At 47.2% G+C, this 22,216-nt stretch overlaps 1 protein-coding gene across 2 annotated transcripts; it reads left to right on the plus strand.

Moving 5' to 3' along the window:
* Nucleotides 1-2,892: 2,892 nt before the first annotated feature.
* Nucleotides 2,893-16,955, plus strand: snx16 (sorting nexin 16). 2 transcript variants are annotated; one of them, XM_061240920.1, is made up of 8 exons: nt 2,893-3,146; nt 7,056-7,583; nt 8,823-8,909; nt 10,268-10,415; nt 10,992-11,062; nt 11,245-11,381; nt 12,175-12,285; nt 14,473-16,955. In XM_061240920.1, exons 2-8 carry the CDS (start codon nt 7,194-7,196, stop codon nt 14,570-14,572), a joined length of 1,044 nt encoding a protein of 347 aa, XP_061096904.1. In that variant the 5' UTR covers nt 2,893-3,146; nt 7,056-7,193; the 3' UTR covers nt 14,573-16,955. The 2 variants fall into 2 exon arrangements, with proteins under 2 accessions (XP_061096904.1, XP_061096905.1); XM_061240921.1 differs by lacking the exon at nt 2,893-3,146 and adding an exon at nt 3,229-3,333.
* The last annotated feature ends 5,261 nt before the right edge of the window (nt 16,956-22,216 follow it).

Here is a 22,216-nt window from a genome sequence, read left to right on the forward strand (position 1 = left end):
AATTCCACTGATCTGCTCTACCACTGTTAGAGTTGAACTAACACCGGTTAGTTTGCATTACCATAGATGTTGCTTTTAACATAGTACACCACCCGTAGGAAAATTGGTGGCATGCCATTGATGTTCATTGCTGTCATTGGTGTTATTGTTGTAGTTGTTATTTATTATGTGATTGTATTTCTTTGTTGTTAATATTGTGATTTATTGGTCTTTTCATGTTTCCAAACTGGACATAGAATATTTTAAATTGAAACACACCACAGGAAGTGGGGAGGGGGGTGATTAGATCTGGTCGAGGGTAAAGTGATTAGATCTGGTAGGAGGTGTAAAACAATGTGTGGGGAAATTGTTGGCTTCAGTGGACTTGCCTCCCATCTTTTCCAACATCATGCACACAAAATTGAGTTAGCCGTGATGTGATGAAATTAAATTAAATTACACCACTTAATTGCTTAAATGTATCATATTTGATAATTTCCAATAATAATAATCTTAATAAATGAATGTCTGCTTACAATATTAATTTAATTATGGACAGTGGCTGCACACTGCACACAGTATATGGGACTTCAACCGATTAAAAATTTGAAGTCACATATTCATAATATTGCTTGCAACCACTGTCCATAATTTCTCATTGTAAGTAGATTCATTGTTTCAGCGGAGACTGCATCGGCCTCTTTAAGGCCGAGGGTTTTAAATACGATGTTCGTGACGGCGCTGCACTTCCCGTTGAGTGCACGGGGGGATTCCATCAGCGCAGCTGGGTGCGCTGTCGTTTCGCCGATCTTTGCTCTCTTCGAATGAAAATGTCTTAAGTGAACGCGCGCGATAATATCCTGTCTTCGCAGTGCCCGCACTCCACGCCCGTGAAGTGCGCCTGACTTCACTGGGAGGCGTCTAGTCGAGCTGTTAATTTTTTTTTACATTTTTTTAATTGCCCGTAGGTATGAGTGTGTGATTGAATGGTGTGTGTGCCCTGCGATGGACTGGCGACCTGTCCAGGGTATATTCCTACCTTTCACCCAATGTATGCTGGGATAGGCTCTAGCACATGTAGTGCACATGCACGGTATCAAACAGTGGTCCCCAACATCTCTAACCCAGTGAATGAATACAATTTATGTTACCCACCCCTTGCTGAAATATTGCATCACTGCAATATTGCTTCATGCACATGTCAACTAAGCACTCCCTTTGTTCGGTGTTGTTGCCATAATTGCTTTGGTGTTCTGTGGGAAAGTGAGACGGTTGTGAATGTTAGATGCGCGTACCGTGGATACATGACGGTTTTAAGTGAGCCGAACTAACAAGCCGTGTTTACGTCATACGGAGAAGATGAAGGTGGACAGGAAAAAGAGTCAAAAAGATTATAATGTACAAACATGAAACAATGGTTACACATGATAGACAACCATCAGCCTGTGCCAAGATTATAGCACACCCTAGCCTGACATGGCTCGGGAGCCAACGCTGGCATGATCTCACACCACGTGAATCTGTCTGAAAGACTGATTCATAATTTAGCATACCGCTAAACTAACGTGTGACAAATCACAGACAGCTCTGTTGTCTTACATGACTCCCACACAGCCTTCCGTGTGTTGAATATTTATACGTACTGTATTTTCCAGGCATCTTTGTCACTTTGCTTTGCTCTGTGGGTAATGTCACCGGGCACCTGTGAGCAAGAATAACAGTATTCACCAACAGCATAATGCACCCTGCTCCTATAAAAATAGTTAAAATAGAGGAAAAGGAAACACCAGTTACGCCACATGGTTTCTGAGATTATGGTTGTGTCAGAAGCTCAGTGGAGGAAATATGGGCTGAGTAGATGCCTCGGAATTAAGAAGAATCCATTCCTATAGTCTGTTGCCCCATATTCTACTCACCACAACAGATTATGCAATATTTAAATATATATTTATTTTAAATATATTTTAATATATTTTAATATACAGCATGGCAATCATAACATCAAACTCCTGTCATAACATGGCATAATGATGAGAACAGTCCATTCGGCCCAGCAATGCTCGCCTTGTCCTGCCATTACGTGTACCTAGATAGCATCTAGCACCGTATCAAGTCTGGTTTCCGCCTCCATTACTTGTCCTGGTGGGCTATTCCAAAGGGTGACCACTACTTCCGACTGTCCGGGCAGAATGTATCCTTCGCCCCCTCGTTTTACGAACATTCACTGTGTGAGTGAACTCTTCCCAGCAGACAAAGGGTCATGACACAATCACTGCCTGCCCATTGATCACTTTTTCTATTTTACCTCTGTTTGGCAAAACCCCATACAGTACTTCAGTGTCTAATGTAAACCAAACAAACATAAACCATTAACATTAACTCTCATTTATCCGCATTAAAATGTTATCATTATCAATGATTACCTTTTAAATGAAGCAATGTCATTTCACGGCGCATTCACTACTGATGCAAATTCTACATTCCGAATTGAGCGTCGATCTCGATGATCCCCGGCCGCATGATGTCCATCTAAATGGCTTTCGGGAGACAACGTTACAATAAAACGTTACGTTGAGAGTAAGGCTAATGAACGAATAATCATTCACATGTACAACACTCGAAAACATGTAGACCTACATTGAAATATGTTTGAAAATATGTCTTGGCTTTGAAGATTTGAAGCCTTCTAATCAGAAGAATTAAGAGTGTCAACACAAAACAGTGGTAAGTAACTTGAGTAAAGTGATATATAAATAAACATAAAGACTAGTATAGGCATGTGTAGCATCCTTAAGGCGACTGCACTGATTGAATATTTTAAATGCCATGACTCGGTAAACAAGTAGGTGCCTGCCCGTCAACTGCTTTCAAAAGTGCAGCTGTTTGGCTCTGCGAGAGTTCGGCAACCTTTGCCACAGCTGATTGGCTGCTCCTCTCTCCGCGTCAGGGACGCGCTTACGCCACGGACGTGCGGACGTCGAAGTTGGGTTCATTTCGGCAAGATGACAGAGCGCATAGAAGGATGAGGAGGCGCAAGTTGAATTTCAAAATGCTCGAAAATTAAAGTGCAGTCATTGGTGGTGGTGGTGGTGTGAGTAAAAAAAAGTGATCGACTGTTGGTGATAAAACACTCGAACAGGGGAACAGTGCGACAGGGGAAATATCAGGTGAGTGACACATGGACGACCCGGTTTCAAACGATGGTCCAAGCAAAACGGTGCCAGGCAGTTAGCCTCTTAGCTAGCATTCTAGCTCTGTCAGCGCAGACTAATGTGAGTGGGCTGAGCAAGAAGCAAACTAACGTTAGCCATGTAGCCCGCTTGCCAGGCAACGAGCCATACGCGCACATCTGAGGTAAATAACGCCATGAAGTTATAGTTAAGCACGTTCTGTCGCCATTGTAATGAATGTATTGAATAATTCAACGGCAAAAGTTAGTAAACATGTAGGCGTGCTTCTTGTAAATGGGGAACACCGCCCGTAAAACACTAGACACGCTGTAGTGAACGTTATCTTTGATCGTAGCTGTAATTTAGCAATCTGACGGATGTCTTTTTTAGGAAAGCGGGCCACAGGTTGCATCTAGCATTAGTTAATTTGCGGTGGTGTTATTATTTTAATTAGCATTAGATCAAGTGTATTTCTTATTCTGTCGAACTAGCTAGCTATGTTGATTAGCGACCTAACATTAACGTTAGCTAGCTAGCTACATTTAACATCGCAAGTTAAGTCAGATCCTATATGACATGATAAAGCTTGCTAGCAATCTTGTGAAGCAAGGAAGCAACCCTTATGTTGTAACGGACGTTAGCTATCTGGTAATCTGGTAGCAATGTTTTGCTTGTTTGTGGAACTCTTAAGAGTTATTGCATTAGCAAAAAACTTGTTAGATATGTTGAGGTGAGGGTCAGACTTGTGCGTATTTCCTAACCTATTTGGCGACGTGCAGATGGCGGTTGCTCCTTCATTGCTAGGGATGACTTTATTAGAACTGCGGGGACAAAGACCCGGTTTTGCTTTCTAGCCGTTCGGTTGCGCGGTCACCGAAACTAAGATAAAGGTAATGCAATAGTTGTTCGACTGGAAGTCTCTTGTCTAAAAAGCACACGTGACCCTAAAGAGTGTAGTTGCGTTGGTTTGTATTGGCTGTTAGTTAATAGTTAAATAAACAATTATTTCACTCATTTAAATTGAAGTACAGCATTACATTTGCATTCGTCAAGGGGAATATGTAACATTATTAACAGTAACTTCGATAACTGCATGGACAGCTGTAGACAAAACATCAAGCGCGTGTGTTGCCTTGTGCTTTATAGTTTGACGGTCAGCAGTGGCCATCAGTGAAGGTAATTGGAAAACATCTCAGCTTTTGTCCTGCTGATCAAGTGAACTCCGACAACAGGTACCAATCAAGCGATATTTTTAAATGTAGCTTGTTTGGTCGGTTATAAATATAGGCCCATCAGAACAAGGGTTGTAATTGAACTGACTGGCCCGAGACTCCGTGAGGATGGATAGCCGGTCCGATCGATATCGAAGGGACTGGAGACCAGATTTTCCGAATTAAAAAAAGAAAATGCACATCTCATGCGCACTGTATCAAATTAAACCCTATCGATAGAGCGAAGTAATTAATTTGTGTCCGATCACTGCATAGTGCTGCTTTCGGTTTATTAAAAAGCGGCGGTCAGCTCAGCACTAACTGCACTTTGATTAAACTAAATGTTATTTGTGTAGCGCTTTTCACAGCAGACTCTCCCAAAGGCTCCTTACATAGTAACAGAAGGCAAAAAAACTCTGGAAAGCGCTCTCTCGAGTTGTGCTGCTAAGTTCCTAGGCATCTTTGCAAGGTGTATGTATTCTTTGGTAAGCAATTAATTTGTGCTAACGTTAGCCGATACATACAGTGGGAGCAATAATTATTTGATCTCTTGCTGATTTTGTCGGTTTGCCCACTTACAAAGAATGAAACTGTGTAGAATTTTAATCATAGGTACATTTTAACATTGAGAGACAGAATATCACAAAAGAATCCACAATAACAACATCATATAAATTTTATAAATTTATTATCGTATTTTCACATGAAATAAGAATTTGATTCGTAGAACAATAGGACTTAATACTTGGTGGAGAAACCTTTGTTGGCAAGCACAGAGGTCAGACGTTTGTAGTTTTTCACCAGGTTTGTACAGATCTTGATTTGCGATATTACATTCATAAAATTTATATGATTTTGCTATTGTGGATTATTTTGTGATATTCTGTCTCTCAATGTTAAAATGTAGCTATGATTAAAATTCTACACAGTTCCATTCTTTGTAAGTGGGCAAACCTATAAAAATCAGCAAGGGATCAAATAAGTATTGCTCCCACTGTATCTATCATTTACTAATACCATAATATAAATCTTTGTTAACATAAATCATTGTTGATATACATTCTTATGGCTTGGTATAACAATCTCTTCCTTTGCTGTACGTATGCTTCACATTTAACGACAGTGGTTCCGGTTCCCACCGTACTTCTTTCGTAACGGGGCCTATCGAAACACAAATTTGAATTTGCAAAAGCCCTGTCTCTATATTCCCCCACTTTGTCTGCTTGGATCAGTATCGCCCCCCTCCTTTTTCTCAGATGTAGGTGGTAAATCCCTGCTCTATATCTCAGCTCTTCGAAAGAGGTCATACAAAGGACGAGGTAAATGGTTGGCATTTATATCGCGCCTTTATCCAAAGCGCTGTACAATTGATGCTTCTCATTCACCCATTCATACACACACTCACACACCGATGGCGATTGGCTGCCATGCAAGGCGCCGACCAGCTCGTCAGGAGCATTTGGGGGTTAGGTGTCTTGCTCAGGGACACTTCGACACCGCCCGGGCGGGGGATCGAACCGGCAACCCTCCGACTGCTCTTACTGCCTGAGCCATGTCGCCCCCAAGGTCAAAAGGTTATCTTGTTCAACCCGAGCATGCCTCTTGTGCAGGCGTGCCCTGTTTTCAGGCTGGAAGTAATTTTTTTTAAGTAACATATGTCTTAAAGGAAGAATAAACAAACACTTAAATCATTCAACATATATCTCAAAAGATATATGTTGTTTAGTTCAAAAACTTAGTTTTTTTGTGTGTTTTTTTTTATTTATTTTTTTTACTTGTAGCACTCAGCTCAGCGCTTTTATGCCATACATCCAAATATGTTTTTTATTATTTTTTATTTTTTTGGTGTTTATATATAGTTTTTCCGAAAGGGAAAGTTTCCAGTGGCTCTCGTTGTGAAATCGCAGATCTGGACTGCACGGCAGAACAGCACTACGCGTCATTGCCGTTGGCAAACGTATTCATAATGGATGACCGACCTCACTGCGCTATTAATTATGAATTCACGCAGACACGGTTCGCCAAGCTGCCGCGCGCGGTTATTGAGGTCAGCCTCCTGTAGCTTGCCAACCCGTTTCTGCTGTCGCGTTTTCTGTCTGAGCCGATCACGGGGGCTTTGTTTAAGCTTCCTCATTATCGCCGTCCAGACCACTATTCCGCCTGCCGTGTGAATCTCGGATGGTTGCAGTTGATTAGCAGTTCTGGTGTCGCACCAGGGGAGTTTATTATTATTATAATTTTTTTTCCCCCATTCTTTTCTGTCGAGCTTTTCCCACTCTATAGCCAGGTGGGTCTTGGTTTTTTACTGTATGTGCACATGTTTATTGGACTGCCATTATATTTTAATTTTATAATTGCTATTACAAAGGTCTTGCATTGTTTTGGTTATTGCCACAAGTGTTGATAAAGCAGTTAATGATTGTTCCGTTTTATTGGATTTGCTGGAATGCAGAGTGTTTGCAGCAATGATTGATGGGGATCTTTTGCTATGCACATTTGATTAGTGCTTTTCCCAATTTGAGATTTGTGTTTCTCTCTCGAGATTTCTCTCTCGTCTAATTTCTCAGCTGATGTTTCTCGTCTGATTTCTCGATCGCCTGACTTCTCTTTTGTCCGATTTCTCTTTTGTCTGACCTCTCTATCGGCTGACTTTTCTCTCACCTGGCTTGTCTTTTGTCCGATTGGTGTGTTGCAGGTTTTTTTTCTGGCTGAGGTCCGCAGTGAGGACAAGGCAGCGGAGGTCCGTCTCCACTGCGCCCCCTTATGGTGACGGGCGGTCCTGAAGGGGCCTATCGCATTCGGGCGGGGAGGGGGACGAGCTGGGGCGTGTCGAATGGCCACGCCCTTCGTGCCCGTGGCCGTGCCTGTTGGGCGGGGCAGTAGAACCCGCGCCCAGCGGACATCCTCTTTAGGCAGCGCCTCCAACAGCTCTGGCCCCGGGGCCGAGGAGGGGGTGGCCCCTGGGGGCCGGGAGGGAGTGGCCTGTCAGAGTCCCGTGACCCGGGCTCGCCTCTACGGGGCAGACTGCTCCATGGTGTACTCCAGCTGCCCCCGTTACCAAGGAGACGACGGCGGCGGCGGCAGCGACGACGGCGGCCATGGCAACCGCGACGGCCATGGCAACAACGACGGCAGCGGTTCCCCAGGGTGTGGCTGGGACGACCGGCCCCTCACCCCGACCGTCCTGGGGTACGAGGTGATGGAGGAGCGGGCCAAGTTCACGGTGAGTGCGACCTCACCCCAGCCCGCGTTACTGCTATTGCCGTTATCATTGTCATGAATCCCTAAAATGTCGCTGTCCGATGTGAAGCCAGCTCTGTTTGGTGCGGCGACGCAGTGGCGGCCTCCTCTTGCCTCGGTGTGGAGACGCACCTGTGTTCGCAGCGCTGCTGCCGTGGCTTCTCTCCCTGTCTGTCCGTTTAATCGCAGACCGCGCTTTTATCTCCTGACTCTCATTAGATCTGCCCGCCAAATAAAAAAAAATAAAAAAAATTAATAAGTGAAATAATATTTACGGAGATGGCAAGGGGCCCCCAAACAGTCTATTGCTCAGCTGAGGGTGAACGCCGTGGATTTGGACGAGGTGCTCTTCACTTTGTGTACTTTGTGTACTTGTGCGGCGCAGTTGCATGGACAGAGTGACTCCAGAGTGAGGCCTTCAGTAGGCCCAGCGATCTCTGAGCCCAATTACCTTCACTCCAATTAGCCCCCCTCAGGCCTTGAAAGCAGACCAGACCTTTATCTCCGCTCCTTTGCCTACCACGCTCCTGACCTGGAAATCGATCGAGGCCCCGCCGTATTTAAGGACATTCCAACCCCTTAAATCCTTCTTTCTGGGAGCCTGAAGCAGGGATGTGATAAATCTACAGTTTTTGTCAACGACAACGACCCCTTTCTCCCGGGTAATTAGTGCCACCGCTGGGCCAGGCTGCGTTCACACCTGACACCCAGGCGAAAGGAGGGCGGGTAAAACAGCAGTTCTCGGCCCTTGAGGACTGCGAGTTGCTGATCCCTGAAATGGGGTGTAGGAATTTGGTCCTTTGTGAAGTAGAACAAGTAGTCCATTATTCAGGTTAGCAACAATGTATTAAGATAGCAAAAATAGTCTTTAATTACAGTATGACGGTAAAAGCAAGGCAGTTCAGTTACAAACTCATGTTACAAAGGAATGAGCTTTTATGCCCCAAACACAGGTAGTTGTCCCTGATTGGGTCACAGGCAGACGAATACACATTATTTTGTGTGCACATGATGTGATCAAGGAAACCAAATGGTCATTGTCAGCAAAGCAGACAGTGAACCCCCCCCTTGATCATTCAGTATGATTGAGGTGTTAGGTGACCATCCAAGAACAATGAAGCAGGCAATGTATCCTTCCCTACAAGGGTGTGAATGGGACCCGAACTGACCCTCTGAAATGGCTAACGGTACCCTCCGCTCTCTCTCTCTTGCTCCTTCCCAGGTGTATAAGATCCTGGTGAGGAAGACCCCGGAGGAGAGCTGGGTGGTGTTCCGGAGGTACACGGACTTCTCCAGGCTGAATGACAAGGTCGGCACAGGCTCCTCCAATCACGTCGCTCCCTGTCCTCCCTGGCAGGACTGTGCTGCTCTGTGCTTCTGCTCATCGTCCCAGTTCCAGTCCGGCTCGTGACATCACTCCCTGTAACGGGCTCTCGTGATGTCAGCCAGGTGCTATCATGGGGACCTTCTTGTCAGGACCGTGACATCATCTCCCGTATTACTGATGGGCCAGCTGGGCTGACTCACAGATTACTGGAAAAAAACTCACTCACACTCACACACTCACTCTCTCACACACACACACACACACACACACACACACACACACACACACACTCACACACTCACTCACTCACTCACACACACACACACACACACACACACACACACACACACACACACACTCACACTCACACTCACACTCTCACTCTCACTCTCACTCTCACGCTCACACTCACACACTCACACACTCACTCTCTCACACACACACACACACACACACTCTCACACACACACTCACGGTCACAGGTCAGAGGTGGTCCTGTAAAAGCGCACCATTGACGAGCCCAGTCGGGTTCCCTAGTTGGCAGGTTCTTGTAAGGGATTTTACATAAGTGTGCCTCTCTTTAGACCCCCGAAAGGAAACAGACTGTGTTGACCATGTTGACACAGGGTCAGCAAGGCTTGATGAAAAGACAATGCTCGTCAATACATCATGATGCTGTTAATGCCCAATTAGCTAATGCTAATGATAGCAATGCTTAACAACATGGTGATAACCATGCCCAATTAGCTAATGCTAATGATAACAATGCCTAACATAACCATGCCTAAATAGCTTGTGCTCATGATAACATTGCTGACCAACATGATTCTGTTAATGCCCAATTAGCTAATGATGTTGATAACGCTTAATGCTTAATAACATGTGGATAACCAATGCCCAATTAGCTAATGCTAATGATAGCAATGCCTCACAACATGATAACCGTGCCCAATTGGCTAATGCTAATGATAGCAATGCCTCACAACATAATGTGCCCAATTAGCTAATGCTAATGATAGCAATGCCTCACAACATGATAACCAATACCCAATTAGCTAATGCTAATGATAGCAATGCCTCACAACATGATAACCGTGCCCCATTAGCTAATGCTAATGATAGCAATGCCTCACAACATGATAACCGTGCCCAATTAGCTTGTGCTGATGATAGCAATGCCTCACAACATGATAACCGTGCCCAGTTAGCTTGTGCCGATGATAGCATTGCTGGGTAACATGATGTTAACGCGGTCCCCCGACAAAGTAATGGTGAGTGTCCTTTCATTTTGTATTTCATTCCTCTCGTCCAAAACGTGCTGGTGTGTGCGCGCGTTTCAGCTGAAGGAGATGTTTCCCGGGTTCCGTTTGTCACTTCCACCCAAACGATGGCTGAAGGACAACTACGGCAGCGACTTCCTGGAGGACCGACAGCTCGGCCTGCAGGTCTTCCTCCAGAACATGGTCGCCCACAAGGACATCGCTAACTGTGTGTGTGTGTGTGTGTGTGTGTGTGTGTGTGTGTGTGTGTGTGTGTGTGTGTTTACTGCCGATGAGTATGGGTCTGTTTGCTCTATTGCATTGGTTACTGTGATACAGTCACACCGCAAGAAACTGCTGTAATATGGTGTTATCCCCTCACATCTTTTCAGCATAGTAGCAGTATACAATCACACACACTCACGCACAGACACACACTCACACACACACTCACGCACAGACACACACACACACACACACACACTCACGCACAGACACACACACACACGCACAGACACACACACTCACACACACGCACAGACACTCACGCACAGACACACACACACACTCACACACGCAGACACACACACACGCACAGACACACACACACACTCACGCACAGACACACACACAGACACTCACGCACAGACACACACACAGACACTCACGCACGCATTCACACACACTCACGCACAGACACACACACACACACTCACGCACACGCACACACACACACTCACGCACAGACACACACACAGACATTGCGGTCCGGGATGTTCTCTGAGCTCGTGTTTGTCGTTGTGCAGCGTGGCCGTGAGGGAGTTCTTGTGTCTGGACGATCCGCCCGGCCCTTTCGACAGCTTGGAGGAGAGCAGGGTAAGGGCTGCCTCATGCCGTCCAATCACAGCCACTCGACAAGGAAGGCCCATCTTAAACCATCCAATCACAGCTTCTTGTCCAGACAATACATTCTCTCTCTCTCTCTCTCTCTCTCTCTCTCTCTCTCTCTCTCTCTCTCTCTCTCTCTCTCTCACTCTCTCTCTCTCTCTCTGGCGCAGGCGTTCTGTGAGACTCTAGAGGAGTGTAATTACAGGCTGCAGAAGGAGGTGTGTGAGAAACAGAAGGAGGTCGCCTCCCTCCGAAGACTGCTGGAAGAGAAGGAGCTCCACATGCAAGTGCTGGAGAAGAGGCTCAGGTGTGTGTGTGCGTGTGCGTGTGCGAGTGTGCATGTCCGTGTGTCCATGTGCACAGAGATATTTGTAAGATAATTCTAAATGTATTTGCTATTGCTAATGGTATCTGGAATTTCTTTTTTTCTTTTTTTAACTGTGCGTCTGTCTGTCCGTCTGTGCATCTGTGTCTGCCTGCCTATGTGTCTGTCTGTGCGTGTGTATGCGTGTGTGTATGCGTACATGCATGTGTGTGTGTGTGTGTGTGTCTGCATCTGTGGGTGTGTGTGTGTGTGTATATGTATATGTGTATGTGTACCTGTGTATGTGTGTGTGTGCGCGCATCTGTGTGTGTATGTGTGTGTACGTGCACGTGTGTGTGTATGTGCGTGTGTTTACGTGCGTGTGTGTGTGTGTGTGTGTGTACGTGTGTGTACGTGCGTGTGTGTGTACGTGCACGTGTGTGTGTACGTGTGTGTGTACGTTCACGTGTGTGTACGTACGTGTGCGCGTGTGTGCGTGCGTGCGTGTGCGTGCGTGTGCGTGCGCGTGCGCGCGTGTGTGTGTGTGTGTGTGTGTGTGTGTGTGTGTGTGTGTACGTGTGTGTGTACGTGTGTGTGTACGTGTGTGTACGTGTGTGTACGTGTGTGTACGTGTGTGTGCGTGTGTGTGTACGTGTGTGTGTACGTGTGTGTACGTGTGTGTACGTGTGTGTACGTGTGTGTGCGTGTGTGTGTACGTGTGTGTACGTGTGTGTACGTGTGTGTGTACGTGTGTGTGTGGGTGTGTGTACGTGTGTGTGCGTGTGTACGTGTGCAGTGCTGCTGCTCTAACAGGTCCAGGCAGTGAGAGCAGTGTGGAGGCGGACGCTGACAGGGATGTGGAGTCGTCGGCAGCAGAGGCTGACCAGGAGATGGGTGGAGAGAGCAGGTAACCCTCCTCCACTTTTTGTGTGGCCTTCTGCCACAAAGCAGGCACTCATACACACACACACACACACACACACACACACACACACACACACACACACGCACGCACGCGCACACTTACTCATACCACTGTATATACCTCTGTCTGTCTGCCTGCCTTGTTGTCTGTGTTGTATTATATTTAACTTTTCATGGATAACTTGGGCCTGGTCTTTTGTCAGTGTCGTTAGTTTGCACATAATTGGAAGGTTACTTCACACTGCTGAAATGACAGTAATTTAAACTTGTGCATGTATGTGGTGGTATAGGTTAGACAGCGGTGGTATTCATCATCATGTCTGGTGGTCTGGTAGTGCCGTGTTACAGGTTATCTTACTGTGGTGTTTGGTGATGAGCAGTGGTATAAGGCAGCAGATGGTATCCACGTGTACGTTAAGCCTGATTTATTCCTCTGCGCCGGCGTAGCCTGACGTGCACCTCTCCAGAAATGTAACTACACGTTGCAGCGGCACGGACCATAACAGCTGTGATTGGTCCACTTTTTGGCATTTTGCATTTCCGGCTGCTCCGCCATTGATCAGTTGATCAGTTGATCAGTTGATCAATCAGACCATAATTCATTGCTGTGTCCGAAAACTGGGCTCGCTTGAATTGATGCCTCGTTGCGTTCCTTCAAAAAAAGGCACGCGACCGAGACGCACGGTCCAAAGCGCTCTACAATTGATGCTTCTCATTCACCCATTCATACACACACTCACACACTGACGGCGATTGGCTGCCACGCAAGGCGTCGACCAGCTCGTCAGGAGCATTTGGGGGTTAGGTGTCTTGCTCAGGGACACTTCGACACAGCCCGGGCGGGGGATCGAACCGGCAACCCCTCCGACTGCCAGACGACTGCTCTTACTGCCTGAGCCATGTTGCCCCAAGGCAGAAGACGGAAAGATACCGGAGTGATCACGTGATGCGTCGTTACAAACAATTTTGCTGGCTAGCTCGCGGAGGCTTAAAACGTTACATACGATATTTCAGTGCGTTAAGTATAACTAAAACAAAATGTCGAGCTCGTTGTGTACTTGCACTTGTGGACACTCTTTTACATTTCTTTGTGAACATTACATTATTGGCATTTGGCAGACGCTCTTATCCAGAGCGACGTACAGTTGATTAGACTAAGCAGGAGACAATCCTCCCCTGGAGCAATGCAGGGTTAAGGGCCTTGCTCATGGGCCCAACGGCTGTGTGGATCTTATTGTGGCTACACCAGGGATCGAACCACCGACCTTGCGTGTGCCAATCATGTACTACTACGCTACAGGCCGCCTACTTGTAAGAATCATAGTGGATTCTTACGCAAGTAAGAATCATACAGTGAATCGCAAAGGATTATGGGATATAATGACCGGCGAAAACTAGCATTTTGGCGGTATAATTACAGAGCGTCTCAGACACCCCAGCACACAAGTATACATTCTCACAATGGCGTAGGCCACTTGTGTTGGCTACGCTGTAGGCTCTGCACAGAAGTATAAATCATGCTTAAGTGTGCAGTGGTATGTGTTGTCCTACAGTTCTGTACTGTAGTGTGCAGTGGTATGTGTTGTTCTACAGTTGTTTACAGTAGTGTGCAGAGGTATGTGTTGTTGTACAGTTGTGTACTGTAGTGTACAGTGGTATGTCTTGTTTTACAGTTGTGTACTGTAGTGTACAGTGGTATGTGTTGTCCTACAGTTCTGTACTGTAGTCTACAGTGGTATGTGTTGTTCTACAGTTGTGTACTGTAGTGTACAGTGGTATGTCTTGTTCTACAGTTGTGTACTGTAGTGTAGAGTGGTATGTGTTGTTCTACAATTGTGTACAGTAGTGTGCAGTGGTATGTGTTGTTCTACAGTTGTTTACAGTAGTGTACAGTGGTATGTGTTGTTGTACAGTTGTGTACTGTAGTGTACAGTGGTATGTGTTGTTGTACAGTTGTGTACTGTAGTGTACAGTGGTATGTGTTGTTGTACAGTTGTGTACTGTAGTGTACAGTTGTATAGGTTATCCTACAGTAGTGTGCAGCTGTGACATGTCTCCATCTCCCTCCCTCTCTCCCTCCCTCTCTCCCTCTCTCCCCTCCCTCTCTCCCTCTCTCCCTCCTCCCCTCTCTCCCTCCCTCCCTCCCTCCCTCCCTCTCTCTCTCTCGCAGTGGTGAGACTCCCTCTCCCAGGCCCTCCTGCTGGTGCGCACCCCCCCTGGGCAGCTCCCCGCCTGTCATCCAGGTGTCCGAGACCCTGCCGGAGCCCTGAGCCGGGAACCGTCTCTCCGGGTGTATGCTGTTACAGGGACCGTATTTCAGGGAACACCCATGCCCTCAGCTGTTCTTTCCACCGCGGCCGCCGAGTGGCAGTCTTGGCTTTCCCGCGACAAGGAAGAAACCGGGCCTTCCAAAATGGCCGCCGTCGCCTTGATTTCAGATCTACTTCGTCTTTGCTTCCTCCGTCGCCTTGGAGGACAGATTGGGCTGTTTGTTTTTCTTCTTTATAACACGTTAAGGGCGCCAACCTGTGGCAGTCGGACGCCGTCTTGTGCCGCACAAAAGACGCGGGTTTCCACCTGGACTCGACGATTGGATGCTTGGGCGAAAGGCCACATGCTGCTAGTTTTTGCGTAGATGATCTCATTACCAATCTGGTGTCACGGCGTTCTGAGATTATGAGCGTAGCTATAATTATGTGATGTTTAAGCCATGGAAACCTATAAAAGCCTCATACATTTACAAGATATTAGAATACGACGACTAATGTGTGCTTTCTAACTCGACAGTGAAAACGGTGTCAGATTCGAGGCGTGTTCATGGTGGTGTTACCAAGATGTGTAGTGTGACATACAGCCTATTTTGTGTCATTTAACAATGTGCATATTTTAAGTAACGGGATTAAATGGCTGCATTTCATTCTGTCCACTCTGTGTGAATCAGCGCACTGAAATTTAGTGGCTTAAGTGGATCAGTTGCTAACTGTAGTTAAATGTGATCAGTCTATGCTGGGCAATCAACATGGGTTGGGTGTTGTGGTTCTCCCATCTACACCACTCTCTCACACACACAGACACACACCTAAATAGTATGCCTGTATATGGAGTGTGGCTTGAAGTGATGTTTGAGATGAAAAACACTCAGTGCCATGTGTGTTCGACGTTTCAAAGTGCCTCGCCTTCTCCTCGCTTTTCCAGTTTGCGTTTGGTTTGGGCTTTTGTTCCCTTTGAGCGGAAGAGGCTATGCGAAACTTTGCCACGCGGCTGCTTCGGATCTCATGAGAAATTCGGGGAACTCGGAGCACCCAGCTGAAATAAAAATAAAAAACTGCTCAAGCTGTTTGAACAGCCGGTAGCTGGTTGACCAGTTCAGTCCAGTTGCACGCTCAACATGGTTTGGTCAGCTCAAGCTAGGTTTTGAAACAGCTGGTAGCTGGTCATTTCCAGACAGATTTTACAGCCGGGCTTCATTCTGATCCACTGTTAGGCTGTTCATGAGAACGCATCGATACTATTTGCCTAAATTGTCCTGGCTTGTTGAGCTAGCGAACTAATTGGTTCACAGTAAGATTAGCCAAGCTGCAATGAAAGTCAATAAAAATAAAACTGTGCTGTTTGAGAAAGGGAGATGACGTCTGCGGTGCCTGCGCTTCCAGTAGGCTAATTACCGCGACTATCCGTGTGGTGTGTAGCTGCGTTCGTGACGTGTTTGGGAGTAGTTGACACTACAGGGAGTAGAGCTACAGACGAGAAGCCGTTTAATTGGTCAAAGACGTAACTCTTAACCAATCGCAGCCCCCCCTCTTTTTTGGCCCTGTTACCAACGGATAAAATTTTTCAATTCATGTCATTGTGCCTACGAATATCACATAGCCTATTTAATTCATAGCCGTGTTCTGTTTGATGGGTTTTTTTTATATTCAAAAGAATCTCAGAAAACCGAACAGGGAAAAATGACCGAAACAAAATCCGCTGTTTGATGGAAGTCAGAAGCAACAATTCTAAACTGATGGCTAGGGCAATGCACGCGGCGACTTTCGCTTACCGTTGCTCTTCAGTCACAAGCGTACGGGCTTTGCCAACATCACTATACGGTTTTATTTCTGTTTGGCTATCTTACAAGTTTAGCCTACAAATTTAGCCTATTGTTGGTGAGCCAATTGGATTGCACTTTGTATGACGGTTATTGTTTGGACAAATGCCATTGAGGTTATTGGACTGAACTGAAATACATATTTAATTTCCTTAGATTGTTCCGAGCTACCTTGATTCCCGACGTGTTTGTTTCTCTGAGGTTCTACTGTACGTAAATCACGTCACCGTTCAGGACTGATCAAAGATTGGCATCCAAGGACGGAGAATTTTTCTCCACTCACGGTTTATCCTGACGTTGTGCTACGAAGAGCAAGGCAGTGCTCCTGCACTCAAACGCCCTATACACTCCCGTCTCCGTGTTTTACTGGGGGTATGGGTACGGCATCTTTTGCATGAAAATACAGGTAAACTGTATTCAGGAACTTAATAGGTATGTATAGCCTTATTTGTACTGAATATTTTTTTAAATATTAATAAATATGATGCAGCACTGATGCATTTTACCATTTACATTAGCCCTTTTCCCATCTGTTAAAAAGATAATAAATATTTTTGACGAAATATTATTTTCTGCTGCGTTTTATTTGCTCACGTTTGGTCCTGTTTGCTCCCCCTCAAGAAAATGGATGTTGAAAATGTCACCCGTTTTTCCGGAGGGGATACATTTTGTAACGGGGACAGAATTTGTTGTGACAGCTGCCACTGATCTTTTGTGGCTTAGTGCATTTTCAGGATTGCTTGCTGTGGCACTAGGCTGTAGCCCTGCACAGGGGATGGTGATTTTGCTGATGTAATCTACAGTGTACAGGCTACACTATATTCAGAGGCTGAGGCCAATATCCAATGCACTTTTATCAATATTTTATTTATATATTTATGTCACAGTAAATGCTTGCTTTGATGATCAATGAAAGTTCATTGGCAGAATCATTGGAAATCAATATTACGTCAATATCACAGGGGCAGAAAAAAAAGGTTGGAGGATGCTGGCCTTGTGCGGGTCAGAGGGTCGGGGCTTGTGCAGGTCAGGGGTCAGAGGTTACGGGCCTTGTGCAGGTCAGGGGTCAGAGGTTACGGGCGTTGTACGAGTCAGGGTTCAGAGGGTCGGACCTTGTACGGGTCAGGGGTCAGAGGTTACAGGCCTTGGGTCGCGGGTCACGGGTCGACACATTGTTTTGGGGGGTATCCTGAGAAGCAGCCAGGCATTCGGGACACAGTCAGTGACTGGGGTGAAAAAGCAGGTATTATTTTATTCCATATTTTATTTTATAACCCATGGGCAACCATGGCAGCCGCATGCAGGAGTGCTGCCCAGACAAAGAGACACAGGAAACTGATATGAAATGAAACCAAGGAAGTGTATTATCACACAGTAAAGAGTAAATACAGTCAGCCGGGGGGGCGGGTTGAAAGCAAAAACATGAACATTTTTTAGACTGTCAAAGACACATAGATCACATTTCTTCCCCATTCTGACAAAACAGCTGAACATATTATCCATCCATTTAGTTGCTGCCAAATAATTGGCTGACTAAATATTTGCTTTAGCAATCTGGTGTACAGGTCTGCCTAATAAAGTGCTCACTGAGTCTATGTGTGCTGTGTTAGGGAGCTACGCAACACAAGTATGTGAGGGTGTGTACATTTCTGCTGTTGGACATGAGAAGATTGTGGAAATGTGTGTTGATCAGCAGGATGACTGACACTGGCCCAGTGATCCATGAGTCTCTGTTTGTGGGCCTCTCCTGGTGATGGATCTGGGGGGGAACCTCCGGTGCTTCCCCGGTGACCCTCAGAGCAGAAGAAGAAAGCTTGAGGTGGCAGGGGTGGGTTCTGCCTGCTGTCCCCCGAAGTTTACTCTCCCCAGACAACAAAATCTTATATATTGTATAAATCTTATAAAGTATGTGTGTATGTGTGTACTTGCGTGCAAGTGCATGTGTGTGTGCGTGTGTGTGTGTGTGTGTGTGCAAGTGTGTGTGTGTAAAAAGGGAGGGTATTGAATGAGTGGATGTCTCTGTTCATCACTCAATGCCTTTGGCACTGAGCACTGCCTTCACTCTCTGCAGGAATCCAGGCTGTTCGCACTCATTCCTGTGTAAGACAGAAACACACACTGATCAAGGAGCAGAAAGACTGAGCTCAACACAGGAGACATGGAGAAACCCACAGGTTCTACAGCCACACTGATAAACCAAATAAACCAAATGCAGCAGTTACAGAACTTTGTGAATCACATTTACATTTACATTTTAGTCATTTGGCAGACGCTTTTAATCCAAAGCGACTTACAAGTGCATAGGTTCTACCACAAGTCAAAGCATCACATCCAGAACTAGGAAAATACACCTGGACTGCTGTTCTAAACATATAGTCGTCATCATAAGTGCAAATTTTTTTTTTTTTTTTTTTGGGGGGGGGGCGGGGGGGTTAGACAGGGATAGGGGTATCAGAAGGGGGGGGCGGGGTAAATCAGGAGGGAGGACTAAGGTAGAGTTTGAAGAGGTGTGTTTTGAGTCTGCGTCGAAATAGGGGGAGGGATTCTGCTGTCCTGACAGCGGTAGGCAAGTCATTCCACCACTGAGGAACCAGAACGGAAAACAGGCGTGAACGTGCAGCTCGACCGCCAGGTGCCCGTAGAGAGGGAACCGTAAGGCGACCAGAGCTGGCAGACCGGAGTGGTCTAGCTGGGGAGTAGGGAGTGATCAGGGATTGTATGTAATGTGGGGCAGTCCCCTTAGCAGCCTGAAATGCCAACACTAGGGCCTTGAATCGGATGCGTGCGGCAATAGGAAGCCAGTGGAGGCCAATGAGAAGCGGGGTGACATGAGCCGACCTGGGCTGACTGGTGATCAAGCGGGCTGCAGCATTCTGGACCAGCTGGAGGGGCTTGATGGCGCACGCTGGGAGACCGGCTAGGAGGGAGTTGCAGTAATCCAGGCGGGAAATGACGAGCGCCTGGACTAGGAGCTGGGTGGCTTTCTCCGTCAGGAGATGACGGATGCGGCGTATATTATACAGAAAGAACCTGCAGGTTCTGGCAGTGGAGGATACTTGTGGAGCCAGGGAGAGGCAGTTATCAAGAGTCACCCCAAGATTCTTTGCCGTACGGGAGGAGGAAACTACAAAGTCCTCCACAGTCAGTGAGAGGTCGATTGACGGAGAGGACTTAGCAGGGATGTAGAGAAGCTCAGTTTTGGCAAGGTTGAGCTTCAGGTGATGGGAAGTCATCCACGCAGAGATATCAGCCAAGCAGGCAGAGATCTGTGTGGTGATTTGGGTGTCGGGGGGGAAGGAAATGAAGAGTTGGGTGTCATCAGCGTAGGAGTGATAAGAGAAGCCGTGGGAAGAGATAACAGAACCAAGAGACATGGTGTATAGCGAGAAGAGGAGAGGCCCGAGAACCGAGCCCTGCGGGACTCCAGTTCGTAGGGGTTGAGGGTCGGAGAGTGCGCCCCTCCAAGTCACCTGGTAGGAGCGACCAGAGAGGTAGGAGGAAAACCAAGCGAGTGTAGAACCTGTGACACCCATCCCAGACAGGGATGAGAGCAGAATCTCATGGTTGACTGTATCGAAGGCGGCTGACAGGTCGAGGAAGATGAGGACAGAGGAGAGGGATTTTGCTTTAGCAGAGTGGAGTGCCTCAGTGACCGCGAGCAGGGCGGTTTCAGTGGAGTGGCCACTCTTGAAGCCAGACTGGTTGGGGTCATGGAGATTGTTGTGGAGAAGATAAGTGGACAGTTGGGAGCAGACCGCCCATTCCAGGGTTTTAGCGAGAAAGGGAAGAAGAGAGACAGGCCGGTAGTTGTTCAGGGCAGAGGGATCGAGAGTAGGTTTTTTGAGGAGGGGAGTGACTCTGGCCCTCTTCAGGGAAGAGGGCATGGTGCCAGAAGAGAGGGAGGTGTTGATTAGAGAGGAGAGAAAAGGGAGAATGTCCTCAGATATAGATTGTAGGAGGGGAGAGGGGATGGGGTCAAGAGGACAGGTGGTTGGGCGGTGGGAAGTAAGGAGTTTCAGTGTGTCGGCGTCAGAGGGGAGAAAAGGAGGTTAGGGAGTTGGGGAGGGTAGGAGGGTCAGCAGGGGTGGAGGGTTGGGAGAAGGAATTGCGAATAGCATCGACCTTCTTTTCAAAGAAGGAGACAAAGTCATCAGGTGTGAGTGATGAGGGGGGTGGGGGGGGAGGGGGGGCCAGAAGAGAGGAGAAAGTTGAAAACAGTTTGCGGGGATTAGAGGCGGCCGCGTTAATTTTCGAGTGAAAGAAGGAAGATTTAGCTAGAGAGACAGAGGAATGGAAAGATGATAAGAGGGCATGGAAGGAAGCTATATCACTGGGGAGACAGGACCTTTTCCATTTTCTCTCCGCCGCCCGCAGTTCGGTTCAGACAGCTCGTAGAGCATCAGAAAGCCAAGGACTGGGGGGGGAGGCCCGAGCTAGTTTGGTGGTGAGGGGACACAGAGAGTCAAAGGAAGATGAGAGGGAGGACATGAGAGTTGTAGCCGCATCATCGGTAGACAGTCGAGAGAAAGACTCCGCAGATGGTAGGGAGGAGAGGATTGTAGATGAGAGGGTGGAGGAAGACAGGTGGCATAGGTTCCGTCGACAGGTGACAGTGGATGGTGGGAGAGATGGATGGGTGTTAGAGGAGAGTGGAAGAGAGAAAGAGATGAAGGAGTGGTCAGATATATGGAGTGGTGTTACAGAGAGGTTGGTTGTTGTGCAGCTCCTTGTGAAGATGAGGTCAAGAAGGTTGCCTGCTTTGTGGGTGGGAGGGGAAAGAGTGAGGGTAAGGTCAAAAGAAGAGAGGAGGGAGAGAAAGGTAGACTGGGTGGACTCTGAGTTGAGGTTGAAGTCACCCAGGAGGATCAGGGGGGTGTCATTGACAGGTGAGGAGCTGAGGAGGATGTCCATCTCATCCAAAAAGTTTCCCAGAGGACCCGGGGGGCGATAAACAACAATAACAAACAGTTTGCACGGCAGAGTAACAGAAACCGCATGAAATTCAAAAGAGGAGAAGGAGAGGGATGAGGAGAAGACACTAGATCTCCATGAGGATGAGATTAGGAGACCTGTGCCACCTCCTCTGCCAGAGGATCTGGGTGTGTGGGGAAAAAGAGAAGGCAGAGGAAAGGGCAGCCGGGGTGGCCGTGTTCTCAGGTGAGAGCCACGTTTCAGTTAAAGCAAGAAAGTCAAGGTTGAGGTGGGAGGCATAGGCAGACATGAAGTCTGCTTTCTGGATGGCGGACTGGCAGTTCCAGAGGCCACCAGCCACACAGAGATCAATACCAGGGGATCTGGGAGGGAAGATGAGGTTTGAGATATTCTGCCCATGTAGGCGGGAGGCGAACCTCCTACCTGACTGGGACCTGGGGAGAGGAGAGAGGACAGGGATGGGAAGGAAACACATGGAGGGAACTAGGGAGGACAAGGGGAATACTACACAGTGGAATGAGGGCAGGCAGCAAAAACAAAATCAAACATCAGGCTCTCGGACAGCCTGGATGGACACCCGTAGATAGACACCCTCGACTTTGTACACCTGCGACTTCGTACGCCGAGGCAAGTAGCCGAGGCTGCCGCACACAGCTGCCGCTGGTGCGCTACACAACTGCTTAAATAACACTGACGCTGAATACAGAAAATGCAACCAACCCACTGCAGAACAATAATGCACACTGAAGTGAGTTCAGGTGTGCCAGTACTAATAGCCTGAGCAGGGTGCAAAGTATTGGCTCCTCCTACAACAAAAGCTGTGGCCTGCCAGCCAGTAAAACAATAGCCTAACTTAATAGCCTAGCTTACCTGAGAGAAACAAACACCTAAC

The sequence above is a fragment of the Conger conger genome, chromosome 4 (genome assembly GCF_963514075.1).
Source record: "Conger conger chromosome 4, fConCon1.1, whole genome shotgun sequence".
Taxonomy (NCBI): domain Eukaryota; kingdom Metazoa; phylum Chordata; class Actinopteri; order Anguilliformes; family Congridae; genus Conger; species Conger conger.